Raw genomic sequence first — 17,782 nt, 5'->3', positions numbered from 1 at the left:
TTATACTCAAGAGAATTATACGATGCTGATGAAAGAAATCAATGACACAAACAGATGGACAAACACACCATGTTTCTGGATTGGAAGAATCATTATTGTGAAAATGACTATACTACCCAAAGCAACCTACCAATTCAATGCAATCCCCATCAAACTACCAATGGCATTTTTCACAGAATTAAAAGAAAATACTCTACAATTTGCATGGAAACACAAAAGACCCTGAAGAGCGAAAGCAATCTTGAGCAAGAAAAATGGAGCTGGAGAAATCAGGTTTCCTGACTTCAGACTGTACCACAAAGCTATATTAGTCAAGATGGTATAGTTCTGGCACAGAAACAGAAATATAGAGCAATGGAACAGGATAAAAAGCTCAGAGATAAACCTCATGCATGTATGGTCACCTAACTATGACACAGGAGGAAAGACTACAAAATGGAGAAAGGACAGTCTCTTCAATAAGTGGTGCTGGGAAAACTGGAATCTACATCTAAAAGAATAAAATTAGAACATGCTTTAATATATACACAAAAATAAACTCAGAATGGATTAAAGACCTAAATGCAAGGATGGACACTATAAAACTGTTACAGGAAAACACAGGCCGAATACTTCTTTACATAAACCACAGCAAGATCTTTTCTGATGCACCTTCTAAAGTACTGAAAATAAAACAAATGGGACCTCATTAAACTTAAAAGCTTTTGTACAGCAAATGAAACCATGAACAAAATGAAGACAACCCTTAGGATGGGAGAAAATATTTGCAAATGAAGCAACTGATAACCTTCAAAACATACGAACAGCTCATGGAGCTCAATATCAAAAAAACAAACAACTCAATAAAGAAATGGGCAGAAGGCCTAAACAGACATTTCTCCAAAAGAGACATACAGATGGCCAATAAAAACACATGAAAAGATGCTCAACACTGCTAATTATTAGAAAAATGCAAATCAAAACTATAATGAAGTATTATCTCAGTCAGAACAGCTATCATCAAAAAAAAAAATCTATGAACAATAAATGCTGCAGAGGGTGTGGAGAAAAGGGAACCCTCTTACACGGTTGGTGGGAATGTAAACTGGTACAACCACTACGGAGAACAGTATGGAGGGTCCTTAAAAAACTAAAAATAGACCTACCATATTACCCAGCAGTCTCACTCCTGGGACATACCCAGAGAAAACCATAGTTCAAAAAGATACATGCACCAAATCTTCACTGCAGCACTATTTACAATAGCCATGACATGGAAGCAACCTAAATATCCATCAACACAGGAATGGATAAAGAAAATGTGCTATTACACAATGCAGTATAACTCAGCCATAGAAAGAATGAAACTGTGTCATCTGCAGAGAAATGGATGGACCTAGAGACTGTCATGGAGAAGGCGACGGCAGCCCACTCCAGTGCTCTTGCCTGGAGAACCCCAGGGACGGGGGAGCCTGGTGGGCTGCCATCTCTGGGGTCGCACAGAGTTGGACACGACTGAAGCGATGCAGCAGCAGCAGAGACTGTCATACAGAGTGAAGTAAGTCAGAAAGAGAAAAATATCATATAATGTCACTTGGCTATGGAATCTAGAAAAATGGTACTGGTGAACTTACTCATAAAGCAGAAATAAGAGACCAAGATGTACAGAACAAAGGTATAGATACCAAGGGGGGAAGGGGCTGGTGGGATGAATTGGGAGACTGGGGTTGACACGCATACACTACTACGTATAAAATACGTAACTAATGAGAACCTACTGTATAGAACAGGAAACTCTATTCAGTGGTCTGTGGTGACCTAAATGGGAATGTAATCTAAAAAAGAGAGGATACAGGTATACATATAACGGATTCACTTTGTTGAACAGCAAAGACTAACACAACACTGTAAAGCAACTATGCTCCCCCCAAAAGTAATTTAACAGAAGTAGGGGGAGATAAAACTAAACAACAGGAAAGCAATTTAACATTAAAATGTCCTTATTTCACCAAAACCACATGAAGTTAAAAGTGGCTTAAATACAATGCTTAAATCTCCTAACATACATCCGAGGATGTATATAGATTATTAAAAGCCTTATGCAAATTTTTGAAGTATTAAGGGTATTAACAATTACATGTAAAGAGTTTCTCCTGAAGCATTATCTTAAATCTTATTTAAAGAGTGTATTTTACTAATTTAAATTTAGATATCTAGAACCTGAAACAAATTTTCATGAACAAAAAGGTAAATTCTTGTAACTTAAAACTTAACTGAGGACATCTAGTGAACAAAAGCTTAAATTACAGTTTTAAAAAATTTCCCTGAATTGTTTCTTACAGAAATATAAAATGAGTATGTTCAACTCAATAAGCACATTTAAATAAAATTAAATATAAATAAAAGTGATTAAGAAGTACTCACACAAATTAAGATGAATGAAATTTCTGATATTCAGTAACTATAAAACATCATTATCCTGGTGAGGACATTAAGATTAAATGAGTTTAAACATAAAAAGGGCTCGTAACAAGGCTCAGCATACAGTAAATGCCTGCTGCTGCTGCTGCTGCTAAGTCACTTCAGTCGTGTCCAACTCTGTGCGACCCCATAGACGGCAGCCCACCAGGCTCCCCTGTCCCCAAGAGTCTCCAGGCAAGAACACTGGAGTGGGTTGCCATTTCCTTCTCCAATGCATGAAAGTGAAAAGTGAAAGTGAAGTTGCTCAGTCGTGTCCAACCCTCAGCGACCCCATGGACTGCAGCCTTCCAGGCTCCTCCATCCATGGGATTTTCCAGGCAAGAGTACTGGAGTGGGGTGCCATTGCCTTTTCCGACATCACACCCCTAGTACTACGTATTTATAACTGGAATTTTGTACCTTTTGACCACTTTCCTCCAATTCTTCCTCCTACCACTCCCTGACTCTGGTAAATCTGATCTCTTTTTCTATGGGTTTTTAAGATTCCACATATTTAAATGAGATCATACAATATTTGTCTTTCCTTGTCAGACTTATTTCATTTCGCATAATGCCTTCAAGGTCCATCCATGTAGCTGCAAATGGCAGGGTTTCTTCACTTTCTGTAGCTAAATAATATTTCACTGAATATATATAACACAACTTCTTTATCTATTCATCCATAGATGGACACTTAGTTTTCCATGTCTTGGCTACTGTAAATAATGCTGCTATGAACATGGAGGTGCAGATACTTTTGCAAGTTATTGCTTTCATTTCCTTTGGATATATTCCCAGAAGTGAAATCGCTGGATCATATAGTAGCTCTATTTTTAATTTCTGAGCATCCTTCAAATGGTTTTCCACAGTGGCTGTACCAATTTATAAATCTCACCAACAGTGCACAAGGGTTTTAAATTCTCTACAGCATTTAAATCCACTCTAGCAATTGTTATGTCTTTTCCTTTTGGTAACAGATATTCTAACAAGTATGGGGTGTTGCCTGTTGTTTTTGCACTTTCTTGATGACTAGTGATGTTGGACATCTTTTCACATACCTGTTGGTCATTTGTATATCTTCTTAGGACAAATGCATATTCAGGTTTGTTTTTTTTTTTGGTCCATTTTTAATTTTTTCCTCTGGTTATTGAGTTGAATGAGTTCTTTACATATTTTGGATAAACTTATCAGATAAACGATTTGAAAATCTTTTTCCCCATAGTGTGAGCTGTCTTTTCACTATGTTGACAGTTTCCTTGGCTGTACAGAAGGCTTTTAGTTGATACAGTCTTGCTTGCTTTTGTTTCTGATTTTCTTTCTTTTTTCCTTAGCCTGTGAAATCTCACTCTAGACCAATCTAATCCCTGTCTTTTAGGTAGCCTACCTCTACCCAACCTAAATACTTAAGGTCTGTGTCATTTGGGAACCAGAAGACGGGGCTAAGGTAAAGGGAAAGGGGAGGTTTCTACAACAGGGAAACAGGGGTAGGGTTTGTGTGGATGGAGGCAAGGTATGCAAAAAATAATTAAAATGGCAGGCCTGAGGCTACTATCCTTAAAAAGGCCTGCTTGTAAGACTGGCCCTTACCTGCCTTCTGGGATTTCAGGAGGGTTCCCATTATTTCTGGGTAAGAATGGCTCATTGTGCCTAAACTATTTGAAGCAAACAGTGTACAGTATGAATTCTTACATGCCTTCTAGGAGTCTGGAATTTTGGTACATGCTAAGCAGAAAGTGCCTATGTGGCCAGTTTGTACTTAAAAACTCTAGGCACTGAGTCTGTAATGAACTTCTCTGATAGAGATTTCATCTATGCTATCACAATTCATTGCTAAAGAAATTAAGCGTGTCCTACGCAACTCCACTGGGAGCTTGTGCTTGGTTTCCTTCTCAAGTCATGCATGTGCCTTTCCCTCCAGTAAGTTTACCTGGTATACTTTTGCTGTAATAAATCACAGCTATGAGTATTTTGGTACAACTATATGCTGCATACTGAGTCCTTCTAGAGAATCCTCAAGCCTGGGGGAGGTCTTGAGGACTCTTGGGCCAAGGCGGTGACGAGAACAGGGGAGAAAAGGGGAAGAAGAGACAAAGTGAAGAAGAGAGGATGAAGGGAAAAGAAGTAAAAGAATAGAGATATAGGGGAAGGCAGAGGAAACTGGGGAAAGGAGGGTAAGGAAAAGAATGAGTCCTGGTGTCTTTTAAAATCATTTTTCCAATCTCTTTGCTATGAGACATCACATACTGTCATTAATGGCGAGAATCCATTTTGATTGGTTGCTTTCCATGTCACACCGATTACTGAATATTAGATTGGTGCAAAAGTAACTGCAGTTTTGCACTGTTGAACTTTGCCATTTGATATTGGAATACATTCTTAAATAAATGTGGTTGTTATACATTACTTTAATTCACTTTTCTTGCCTTATCTTTTTTTGCTAATGACTTATTACTTTGTTTATTTTATATGCGCTTCAGACTATGAAAATGATGTTAGACAAAAAACAAATTCAAATGATTTTATTTGAGTTCAAAATGAGTTGTAAAGCAATGGAGACCACTTGCAACATCAACAATGCCTTTGACCCAGGAACTGCTAGAAAATGTACAGTTCAGTCATGGTTCTAGAAGTTTTTCAAAGGAGACAGAGTCTTGAAGATGAGGAGTGTGGTGGCCGGCCATCAGAAGTTGACTAGGACCAATTGAGAGTCATCATCGAAGCTGATTCTCTTACAACTACATGAGAAGTTGCTGAAGAACTCAATGTCAACCATTCTACAGTTGTTCGGCATTTGAAGCAAACTAAAAGGTGAAAAAATTCAGTAAGTAGGTGCCTCGTGAGCTGATCACAAATTTAAAAAAAATCATCGTTTTGAAGTGTCGTCTTCTCTTCTTCTTTGCAAAAACAAAGAACCATTTCTTGATCAGATTGCAACGTGCGACAAGAAGTGAAATTTATATGACAGAGATAACCAGCTCAGTGGCTGGACCAAGAAGAAGCTCCAAAGCACTTCCCAAAGCCAAACTTGCACCAGAAAAAGGTCATTGCCACTGTTTGGTGGTCTGCTGCTGGTCTGATCCATGACAGCTTTCTGATTTCCGGCGAAACCATTATGTCTGAGGAGTATGTTCAGCAAATCGATGAGATGCACTGAAAACTTCAAGGCCTGCAGCTGGCATTGGTCAACAGAGGGGCCCAATTCTTCTCCATGTCAATTCCGGACCACACGTCGCACAACCAATGCTTCAAAAGTTGAAAGAATTGGGCTATGATGTTTTGCCTCATCCATCATATTCACCTGGCCTCTTGCCAAATGACTACCACTTCTTCAAGGATCCTGACAACTTTTTGCAGCAAAAACGCTTTCACAACCAGCAGGAGGCAGAAAATGCTTTCCAAGAATTCACTGAATCTTGAAGCACATATTTTTATGCTACCTGAATAAACAAACCTATTTCTTGTTGGCAAACAAGTGTTGTATGTAATGGTTACTATTTTGATTAATAAACATGTATTTGACCCTAGTTTGAATTTCACTGGTAGCTCGGCTGGTAAGGAATCTGTCTGCAATGCAGGAGACCCTGGTTCAATTCCTGAGTCAGAACATACCCTGAAGAAGAGATAGGATACCAACTCCAGTATTCTCGGGCTTCCCTGGTGGCTCAGATGGTAAAGAATCTGCTTGCAATGTGGGAGACCTGGGTTCGATCATTGAGTTGGGAAGATGCCTTGGAGGAGGGCATGGCAATCCACTCCAGTATTCTTGCCTGGAGAATCCCCATGGACAGAGGAGCCTGATGGGCTGCAGACCGTCGGATCGCAAAGAGTCAGACACAACTGGGCAACTTAACACAGCACATAATGATTTAAAATTTATGGTCCAAAATGGCAATTACTTTTGTACCAACTTAATATATTTAATATCCTGTGATAAACCATAATAGAAAAGATTAAAAAAGAATGTATATATGTATACATTCATGTATGTATTGTACATGCATAGATGTATATATGTATACAACTGAGTCACTGTGCTGTACAGCAGAGATTGGCACAACATTATAAATAAACTATGTGTGTGTGTGTGCTCAGTCACTCAGTCATGTCTGATTCTTTGAGTCCATGGACTGTGGCCTTCCTGACTCCCGTCCATGGGATTTTCCAGGCAAGAATATTGGAACGGGTTACCACGCCCTGGTCCAGGGGATCTTCCTGACCCAGGGATCAAACGCATGTTTCTTAAGTCTCCAGCATTAACAGGTGGATTCTTTACCATTGTGCCACCTGGGTATACTTCAATTAAAAATAAAAAAGTTGTAAAAAAAATCAAATTGCTGAAAACAAAAAGCAAAGAAAATTTCACAGCAACCAGAGGGTAACAAATTACCTATAGAAAAACAATGGTTCAAATGACTGCAGATTCCTTTCCACAAACTACAGAGCCATCAAGACTTGCTCTATAAAAATTGCTAAACAAATTTCTTCAGACAGAAGCAAAGTGATATAAGAAGGAAACTTGGGATATCAGTAATGAGGAGAGAGCAACAGAAATGATATGGATCTAAACAGATTATTCTTTTTCTTAAAATATGTTTGACGGTTGAAAACAAAAATTGTAACACTGTCCAGTGGAGTTTACAATGTGTGTAAATACAATATATAAGACAACACTCTTCATAGGGCTGAAAAAAGACCTGTGATTCTATTTCTTAGATATTTTTTCAAATATCTTCACCCTCTTGGTTCCAGCTGCCACAACCCTGGCTCAGGCTTCCATCAACACTCTCCTTGCAACAGTTACCTAACTTGGTTCCCACTCTTGCTCTCAACTTCAATCCATTCTCCAAGCTGATGACAAAATGCAATAGCTGTCACCTTTTTCTGATCTTCATACCTCATAACCAAGCATACAAGGCTCTTCCCCATCTAGCCCCCTCTATCTCTCCAGCTTCATCTTTTGTCAATGGCCCTCTCCTCACAGTTCTCTGCCTCGAGTCACGCTAGATTTTGTTCAATTTCTGGCCTATGCTCGGCCTTCAACATATTGCTTGGCACATGGTAGGACCTCACTAAATACGCTGACTAAATGAAAGAATAAATTCTTGAACGATAGTTATTTCTTGGGAGGCGGGAAGAAAGCATGAGAGAAAAGGAATAAAATAAAATTAAAATATCCTCATTTCGATGTAAAGCGCCCTCACCCGAGCCTACTTTCGCACCCACTTGCCTATGGGTGTATAAAAGGTAACTTGTTTTCTCAACTCACAGAGCAGAAAAGAGTAAAGCCTAGTGTGGTGGCAGGAAAGTGATAATGAGGCGGAAAAGTGTAAGGCAAGGCTAACACAGTCTTGGTCTACATTTTAACTAGCACGTTAGACTAAAAAGTAAGGCTTTCTTTACCTCCGTGTGGACTCTGCTCTCCGGAGGCGAAGAGGGTCTTCTAAACCCGCTTGTCGAGCCGACAAGAACCCTAGCATCCCGTTCTTTCACATTGGCTTGAGAACTGGACGCGGCCATGACAGAACTCGGAGGCGGGGTTGTAGTAGCGGAGCCTCCCATTGGTTAAGCGTGATGCCATCCGACCAATGGAGAGCGCCTTTATTAGAGAGTGCGCGGATGAAGGTGGATGGGACTCCTCGGCGTTGGTGGGCGGGGTCAGCGGCGGGGGCGTTCCGCTTGGGTTGCTGATATCCCGGCACATCCCGCCGCCCGCCGCGCCGGAGCTGGTGGGACAGTATGGGTTGGTCTCAGCATTTGTTCGGCGTCCTGCGGAGAGCACTGTCAAAGGAAGTGAAAGAGCAAGTGGGCACAGACCGGTTCGGGAACAAATACTATTATATCCCGGAGTACAAGAACTGGAGAGGTGAGATGAGAGCGAGGGCAGCGGTTGGGTGGTCGGAAAACGACCTGCGGCACTAGTGGTTATCAGCAGAGTGGCCAGCCGAGTTTGTTCACCCCGCCGCGCCCTCCGCGCTGGCCACTGGCTTGCAGTCGGGCTGTCACTGAGTGGCCCGCCAAGTGCCTGAGTCCCTGCGCCGCAGCGTCTAGGTCTTGAGCCCGGCCGCCGCAGCGCTGGCTCCGCACACTCCGCCTAGCGCCGGGAGCCTTGCCGGCGCCCTGTGTGGGTCCTTGCGATCGGCAGTGTAGATAGGGACAAGTCCAGGGAGGTTTTCACCAAAGGGTCCAGGGAGAGATAGGGACGTACCTTTCCTCCTCCCTGGTCGCCAGTGCCAACTTTGCGACCGAGGGGTCGGGGGAAATTGAAGAGGTGTTATTTTGACCGCTTCTGCTCTCCTCTTTTCTTGGCGTTGACCTTTTAAAGTGACTCCGGCGTTGGCCCCGAGCGTCACCTTCCTCGCGGACAAAGCTGTCAGAAGTAGGTCCTTGCTCACTGACAGTGCGGAAAAGAGATCCCATCACCAGACCCCACGTTACCTTTCCCTCGAGTTTGCATTCCCAACACCCTGTTGCGCTCACTTTAAGATACATGGCGCTAATCGTGTTTCTGTGTAGAAATCTTGCGGCAAAGTCTTGGTGTTTGCGGAGGTAGGGGGCGTTCCTGGTCCTTGAAATCATACCACGTGGCAGTAATCTTTTCTGTGTTTTTGCAGATCTCAGGCTTTGGGGTCAGAAAGGCTTGGGTTCTAGAATCTCAGCTTTGACGTTTAATTGAGGGATCACGGACAAAGTATTTGTCCTCCCAAGTATCAGGATCCTTACTTGAAAGAGATGATAATAATATTGAGAAGCACTAAAAGACCTTTGAAAGTGGTGTTTCATTCACATCCTATAACTCTTAATAGAGGAAATTTCTTCTTCCTCCTAGAGTACATGTAAAGTATATTTATTATTACTCAAAATTGTTTTGCCTACCCCTTTTCTGTAAATTATTTTAATATCTTAACTTGTTTCCCTAATGAGCGTTTAAACTGTATCAGGGCAGAAAGTATTTCTTTCTTAAAAAAGTCCACAAAGAACCTAGCATGGTGGTGAAGTATTTCTTGAAAGATTACAAACAAAGGGAAAGATGTTTCTTTTTCATAAGTTGTCAGGTAACATTAAAAACAAATATAAAAACATTGGATTGATCCAAAGTATAATTTACATATGGTAACATTCATCCTTTTTGATGTATGATTTTATGATATTTGACAAATGCATAGTCGTAAATATCACCAGAATCAAGATACAGAGCAGCTGCATCACCCCCAGAAGTCCCTCTTAGCCTCTAGTAGCTCCTTCCCTCACCGCATACCCTGCCATTGGCAACCACTGATTTATGTTTTCCTATGTTTGCTTTTTCCAGAATGTCATGTAAATGGAGTTAGAGAAGATGCAGTCTTTTGAGTCTAGCTTATTTCATGTGGCAGGATGCAGTTGAGATTCATCCCTGTGTTGGTAGTTCCTTTTCGTTACTAAGTAGTACTCCATTCCATTGTGCAGGTTTACCGCAGTTTATCCATTCACCTGCCGAATGACCTGTAGGTGGTTTCTAGTTTTTGGTGACTGTGCGGAAAGCCTCTATAAAAATTCCCATACAGGATTTCTTTCTCTTGGGTGGACAGCTAGGAGTGGGATTGCTGTCTTTTGTGGTAAGTCTATCTATCTATCTATATATATATAACTAGCTTTATAAGAAACTGTTTTCAAAACTGGTTGTACCATATTGCATTCCTGCCAGCAACACATGAAAGTTCTAGTTTCACATTCTCACCAGTACTAGGTTCTGTCAGGTTTTAAATTTTTGTTTGTATTTTAACCATTCTAATGGGTAGATAGGGCTTTCCTGGTGGTGCAGTGGTAAAGAACCCACCTGCCAATATAGAAGATGAGGGTTCGGTCCCTAAGTCTGGAAGATCCCCTGGAGAAGGAAATGGAAACCTACTCTAGTATTCTTGTCTGGGAAATTCCACGGACAGAGGAGCCTTGCAGACCCCAGTCCATGGGGTCACAAAAATCAGACATGACTCAGTGACTAAACAACAACAGGTAGCTCGTGTTATCTCATTGTGGTTTTAATTTCCATTTTCCTAATGACTGAGGATGTTAAGAATCTTTTCATATGCTTATTTGCCAACCATGGGTCTTTGGTGGAGTATCTGTTAAGTCTTTTGACCATTAAAAAAATTTGTATTAGTTTCATTTCTTTGAAAATACAGTATCATTAAAGAAAGACTTAAAGTAGCAAAATCATGTGTATTCTAAAATGATCTGTGAGTCAAAGGATATGTTTAATTTTATTACAATACCAAGTTGTTTCCCAAAGTGCTTATGCTGATTTGTACTTCAGTTAGCTTGATATTTTGAATCCAGGTACTCTTGATTGTGAGAAAAATTCGGCTTTTATTAATAATGTAGTACAGTCACTGTATGCAGCTGTTTAATATCTCTGTGTATCTCAGTTCTTGGATAATTGAGGACTGTGGCACACATATGTTGTACAGTCTATAAATACCATTACACGTTTCCTAAGCCTTCTGCTATAAATCAAGGGAAAATATTTTTAGTTTGTTTTCAAGCAAGTTTTCAAAAGATAAGTCATCTAACTTTTTTATTTCCTGGATATGAAAGGTGGTTCTTACAGGTCTCCAGGAGTTTTCTTTGAATTGCATAAATTGAACACCACCAATGAGTAGTGTTTAAGAACCCTTTAGAGGAAATTAATTTTTCTTTTAATTCAGTTAATTACTCTGGTGCTAGTCATCAAAGAACTACTGTATTTTCTACATAGGATATTATTTAATAAGAGAAAAATCTCTTGTTATGTAGTTCAAAATTAGTCTTGAGTATTATCCAGGCAGCTGAATTTAAGTTTAGAATTGTTGAAATTTTAACTTAAAAAAAAAAACAAACCTATTGACATTTCAGGATAAAAAGATTAAGAGCTTCGCGTGTATTTGGCATTTTTGATAACAAAGTACTGATTAACATATTTTTTATTGAAAATTTGCCACTCTAGAGTAGATTATTTAGTAAAAGATTCCTTAAACTTTATCTACAAAATTCCTTTGTTATTGCACCCTTCTTATGTGTAATTTACTTGTTTTTATCCATCCAGTTCCACTTATCTCATGTTTCAAAAGGTAATTCTCTTCCTTTCCAAGATAAATTCTTGTATTTGTATACTTGATTCTTACAGGAACCGTTTTGAACCTCGTTTTGTTATTTTCACTTCTTTTTTTGCACATTTATTAAACATCTGCACCTCTAAAAAATAACAAATTTATTAACTGAACTATTTTGAGCTGTTAATTTGCTAACAGACATTGTGAGTTTCCAGATTTGGGGGGGTGGGGTGAATATTGTGGATAATTTGCAAAAGCACCTGTTTTTGTGTTTTGAGTATTGTGTTTATTTTGAGGCACCACGCTTTAGAAGAGATGCTTGGAAATCTAGAGTCCAGACAGGAATAATTATGATGATGAGATTTTCTAGAGATTATGTCCGTAAGTTTTATTACCTGCACGTCTTGAGCAGGTTTACCCTGTGAAGATCACTTTTAGGAGAAGCTTCAAGTATTTGAAAAATTGTGGTGTAGAAAAGGATTAGGCTCATCTGTATAGCTTTTAACTCATAACTTAGATCAGAGGGTAGATGTTTACCATTTTTTAATAAGAAACAACTTTCAGACTTTTGGGCTATGCTAGAGAAGGAAGAGAGTGCTTTATGTTTGATTGTACTGAGAGAATTTAGGGAGATAAGTAGCTGGAGACATTTGATCAGTACCTTGAAGGATAAATAGGATTTCACAAAGAGTGGTCGGTGGTGGGAAGAGATGGGAAATACCACAGAGATGAGAAGGTGAGTCCCAGGTGGGTAGACTTCAGTGCCGAAGAACAGTAGAAAGCTGTTCTAGTGAGGTGATAGACAAGGTCAGCTCATTAAAGACCTTACATAGGTTTGAAGTTTATACTTCATTCTGAGGTAGTAGGTAACCACTGAAAGCTTTTTAACAGAGAGAAGTTTGTGACATAATTAGAGCTGTTAGAGAAATGGCTCTGGAAGCTCTGCAAAAGATGAGCTCGAGGGGAAAGGGAGGAACTACAGTTCTGCTAGGTGAGAGCATTACTGGATTTGCCCTCATTCTAGAGAGAGATCCTACTGGACTGAAGTGAAGGAAATGGAAAGAAAAGTTTGATTTAGCAAAGCTTTTGGACTTGGCAATGAATTGGACTGGCAGAAGGGAAAGAAAAGAGGAGAGGCCAAAGATGATTTTGTTGTTTTAATTCTGGAGAACTGGTGGATGGTGGTGTATTGACCCATGCAAACAGAGGCTAACAGGGACTAATGAAAATAGATAAGCAGCCTTTAGGGTGGGGTTGGTGAAAGAATACATAATTTGTTGCTTATAAGAGGGCAGCTTTATAAGCAGGCAGTTGTATACTCAGATCTGCACTTCCAAACATGTCAGCGAGTAAAGTACAAATTTGGAAGCCATCTTAATGTAGGTGATCACTAAAACTGTAGGAATAGTTAGATTCAGGCAGGAAAAAAATAATAACATGAGATTAAGAGACAGGTATATGGCAATCTGGTCATTTCAGTGGCTTCTTATCACCTGAGAGTAAATCCAAACTACCTGGCAGACATTCATGACCTTTGAGTCCATCTTGAAAGGGATCTTGGGCTTCCCTCGTGGCTCAGAGGGTAAAGCGTCTGCCTACAATGAGAGAGACCCAGATTCGATCCCTGGGTCCGGAAGATCCCTTGGAGAAGGAAATGGCAACCCACTCCAGTACTCATGTCTGGAAAATCCCATGAACGGAGAAGCCTGGTATGCTACAGTCCATGGGGTCGCAAAGAGTTGGACACGACTAAGTGACTTCATTTTCACTTTGAAAGTAATACTTGTTTTTAATCTAATCTTTAGATCAATGGTTTGTAAGAAGCCTGGATGTTTATGCTATTAGGAGAGCTCAAACCTGAATGCTTACGTGATTTCCGATATATCAGGGAGTTGAGTCAGATAGTATTTAATTTTCAGCATTCAAAAAGATCATAACATTAAAATTAACTGAATGCACTTATATGAGAGTTGCATCTTATACACTGATATTGAAAGTGTTAGTCACTCAGTTGTATCTAACTCCTGTGACCCCATAGACTGTAGCCCCTCAGGCTCCTCTGTCCATGGAATTCTGGTAAGAATGCTGGAGTGGGTAGCCATTCCCTTCCCCAGGGGATCTGCAACCCTGGGATTGAACGCAGGTCTCCTGCATTGCAGGCGGATTCTTTACTATCTAAACCACCAGGGAAGCCCTAGTCTTGCATCTAGTCTGTAACTTTGCATAATACTGAGCTTTAGATGATATTCCCAAAATAGAATAGATTGGGGGCAAGGCCGGGATAACAGTGGGCATTAGATAGCAGTGACTCTTTCTTCTAGAATCCAGGACAAATATTTCGTCAAACATGGTAGAGATGTTTTTGGAAATAAAACATTTACACATTTAAAAAACCTGTAGAACCTTCACTAGGGCTTTTTGTAGTGAATTGTTTACACCAGGCTATTGGCAGTGATTTTTGAACTGTTCATAGTTTAGTAATTAAGAAATAAACCTATTCAAGTTCAGCATTGTATTAGAAAATCTTACATTCTAAAAGATTTTTTTCACTTTATGTTCAGGTTTTTAATGAAGCATTATTGTATATTTATAGAAATTGTGAACAAAGAAAAATCTATGCTAAGATTTTAGTGAAAGCATTTATTACCAAATTATATATTTATACTTTCTATATTTGTTTGATTGTGTTTAGAGTCACATATATCTAGATTATCAGTGTGCCAGACGTGTTTATAATAACATTTCCTGAATTTTACATTTCATGCTTTTTGGTTTTAAAAAGAAGGTGGCCTTTGAATATGGCATTTCCAGATACTTTTGGGAAGTCAAATAAACTACACTTTAAAGGTGATAATTTAGAATTGAGGTTTGTCCGTCTAAAATGGAAGTTTGTTTAAAATTAAAGTTTATTTTATGTCTCTGTGCTTCCTTTTAAAAAAATTAGTTGGATTTTACCTCTTTTCTAACCTGAGAATCATTTATTTTGTTTGTTTATTCAATTATCTTTATTGAATTATAAAATATTTCTAATACAAAAAATAGACTGATAGTGCAAACCTCCATGTACCTGCTTGAGTCCAGCTCCAGCAGCCAGGGATTCAACCTGAAGAGATGAATGGTGTCGGCGAGTAATGAGACAGCCTCTCAGTTTTCTTGGACTGCCTATTTATTTCAAGTTTAAGATTTTCTTTTATACTTTTACAAAAGCATTAGGTCAGAGGTTTGACATTTTCAGTTCCCCCTCACCCAGATTTATTATCTCCATAAATCATTGTTGCTCTTCAAACAGAGTTCCTGCTTCAGGGATTCTCAGAATCAGCCTTACCATCTATTATTTACTTCCTCTAATGTGTCCTATAGTTGACTTGTGATTACACTGTAACTCATGCTACGTTCCTCAGTTTACTACTTATCTTCCTAAATCCTGTTTGCCCCTAGCATCCTGAGCTCACTCTCTCTTAAAAAGGCTTCTAGCTATAGTGTCTCTAAAAATTCCTAACTTCTATAAGCTATAGTAAAATATGCTAACTTTACAACATTCCTTAAATCTTTAACTTCTAACTATTTTAATTATTTTTAAGCCCTAAATTCAGTAAACTCCTTTGCCATAAACATTCTCCTCACAAATAGGCTTCAGATAGCAATCCCTCCCATGGCCTCAAGCTGCAGCCTATGTGCTCATCCTGGAGCACTCTTTTGTAAAAGTCCTTAAACAAATGTCAGTGATTAACTTTATGAATTATTCTCTGAGCGTGGCTGCAGAAGGCTTTGTGCCTTCTCATGCTCCTCTCAAGAACAATAAGCACCTTAATATTCCTTTTCAGTCAACTCAGCCGAGGAGAGGAAAAAACAAATCAGAATCACAAGGCCTAACTCCTTCATCCCGGGTCCGTGCCTGCGGAATGAGGAGAGGGGGCTGGGGGCCGTGCCTCTATTTTGTCAGAAATGCCTAAGGTGGCTCCCAACACATGTACCTACCCATCACTCACTTGAAACAGTTATTAATGCATGACTAATTCCATCACTCACTTGAAACAGTTATTAACGCATGACTAAATTTTATTTTCTTCCCACCCTGCTACCCACCTCTCCTCTAATTTTGAAACAAATACCAAACATCATGTCAGTTTACCTCTAAACATTTCTTATATGTCTCGAACACAGACGCCTCTCTTTAAATTAAAACAATTTTTTTTTGGTTGTGCTGGGTCTTCATTGCTGCCCGTGAGCTCTCTAGTTGCAGCGAACTGAGACTACTCTTCACTGCAGTGCGTGCACCCCAGGGCACGTGGGCTTCAGTAGTTGCAGCGTGAGCGCTCAGTAGTTGTGGTGCACGGGCTTAGTTGCCCCATAGCACGTGGAATCTTCCTGGATCAGGGATTGAACCCATGTCTGCTGCACCGCCAGGTGCATTTTTAACCATTGGACTACCAGGGAAGTACCTCTTTTTAACTATAAAAATAACACCATCCTCATATATAGAAATAAAATATTTCTTAATATCAAATTTTCTGTCCTTCCCATTTCCCTAGTTGTCTATAATCCTCTTATTTATAAGAGAATTCTTATGTTCCCTATAATTCTTTTATTGGTTTACTTAGTTTTGCAGTTGGTATACATTGAGCTCCAAACAAAATCCATGCATTATTATCACTAATATGGGTTTTTTCTTAATATTTATTTATTTGGCTGTGCCAGGTCTTAGCTGTGGCACGTGGGATCTTTTTTATATTTTTTTGAGTTTGTGGCACATGGGTTCTTTAGTTGTGGCATGCCAAACTCTTAGTTGTGGTATATGAGATCTTGTTCCCTGGCTATGAATGGAACCCAGGCCCCTGCATTAGGAGTGTGGACTCTTAGCCACTGGACTACCAAGAAAGTCCCACTAATATGGGATTTTTTTTAAGAGAACTTTAAAGTATCCTGTAGTTTATAAGTTTCCTCTTTATGTTAAAAACTTTTTCCTCTCTCTCTCTCTCTCTCACATACCCCTGCTTTTTTGGAGTGGATGTTGACAAGTCACTTTTTTAAAAAATGGCATTAGCCTATTAATGTTTGTTATAAGAAGTGGTCTATTTCTTCTTTGTTCATCATATTTTTTAAGGCTTTGTTGTTTATGTCTTCTTATCCCTGACTACCTTTTTAGATGTCTTTTGTAGCAGAGTCCTTGTTTCACCTGAACTTGACTGTACTGAGTGAGACCTGAGTGAATGCTACAAGCCTGTGGCTTCTTACAGGGCCCTGGCAGAATTGCTCTAGGAGAACTGTACTCAGTACTCCGGATGCCTTCACTCTCACCTCCTGCAAGCGGGAATCTTAAGAATGTCAGTATCAGGTCAGAGTCCTATTAATAGGTGCCTATGAGAAATAGGGAAGGGGCTCATTGGGGTACTTAGCACATGCTATTGTTTGGAAGCTTTAAAAAAAAAGGTCTCATTTTGTGACATCTTACAAGCTCTTCACATCAGTGATAATGAGGCCGCCATGTTAGGAGCACTTGTGGCATTCCCAGCTTCCTGTGACTTGACCCTTTTCATTTATTTGCCCCTTGCTCTTACAACTGTTGCTCTAAACTTGAGGTTTTCTCAGTATTTCTTTTTTGGAAAAACCCATAGCAGTTCTTTCCAGTGTGACCTGTTTTGTCTGTGCTGATTTACAGACCAGTCAGCATTCTTGGTTTTACTTCCGTGTTCTCTTGTATCTTTCATTAATTTTCTCAGATGACAGATATTTACTCATCACGGCTTTATGCAGAACATATCTGTTTTATGTACTTCAGATCTGTCGGTCTGTTTCTCAGCTTTTGATGGTTAACAGTATCAGCTTTACAGTGTAGCTGCATCCTGTATTTTTTAATATCTTCATTAGGATTTGGGAAGATAAATGAGGTTGACATAAATTAGTAGCAATGTTAAACTAAAGTTTACTTATTTAATTTGTAATACCAATTAGAAACACTTTTTTCCTCTATTTTGTTCTCAACTCACCATAGTCTCCAGGGTGTTATTTTTGCTAATACTTGCATTAACGATAGCTGTCATTCATTGAGTGTTAACTGATAATCTCATGTCTCAACCATATAACTAAAGATTATTATCCTTATCTTAAACATGAGGTTTTGTTTCGTCTTGAATACTTGAATGAACTTTATGTGTATGTGCCTGAGTACAGAGTACATATACAGAAAACGGGTGTTCAATGAACTGAGATATTTATGGACCCAGAACTATGAAAACAAAAAGCAGTATTTAAAAAAACATAGGAAATGATGAAGTAGT

General features: G+C 39.3%; 2 protein-coding genes across 3 annotated transcripts in view; one reads left to right on the top strand and one right to left on the bottom strand.

The window, feature by feature from the left end:
• Nucleotides 1-7,986, bottom strand: part of ERCC8 (ERCC excision repair 8, CSA ubiquitin ligase complex subunit) — a 53,404-nt gene extending 45,418 nt beyond the window's left edge. Inside the window, exon 1 of one of the 2 annotated variants that reach the window (XM_005694670.3) lies at nt 7,840-7,986. In XM_005694670.3, coding sequence (XP_005694727.1) covers nt 7,840-7,916 — 77 coding nt within the window. In that variant the 5' untranslated portion in view covers nt 7,917-7,986. The remainder of the gene's footprint in view (nt 1-7,839) is intronic. The other variant, XM_005694672.3, reaches the window with a different exon arrangement.
• The window catches only part of NDUFAF2 (NADH:ubiquinone oxidoreductase complex assembly factor 2), a 175,000-nt gene continuing 165,296 nt past the window's right edge, over nt 8,079-17,782 (top strand). Inside the window, exon 1 of the mRNA XM_005694669.2 lies at nt 8,079-8,302. Within this exon, the coding sequence (XP_005694726.1) occupies nt 8,176-8,302 (127 nt within the window). The 5' untranslated portion in view covers nt 8,079-8,175. The remainder of the gene's footprint in view (nt 8,303-17,782) is intronic.

The sequence above is a fragment of the Capra hircus genome, chromosome 20 (genome assembly GCF_001704415.2).
Source record: "Capra hircus breed San Clemente chromosome 20, ASM170441v1, whole genome shotgun sequence".
Classification (NCBI taxonomy): domain Eukaryota; kingdom Metazoa; phylum Chordata; class Mammalia; order Artiodactyla; family Bovidae; genus Capra; species Capra hircus.
This window is presented reverse-complemented; position numbering and strand designations above follow the sequence as displayed.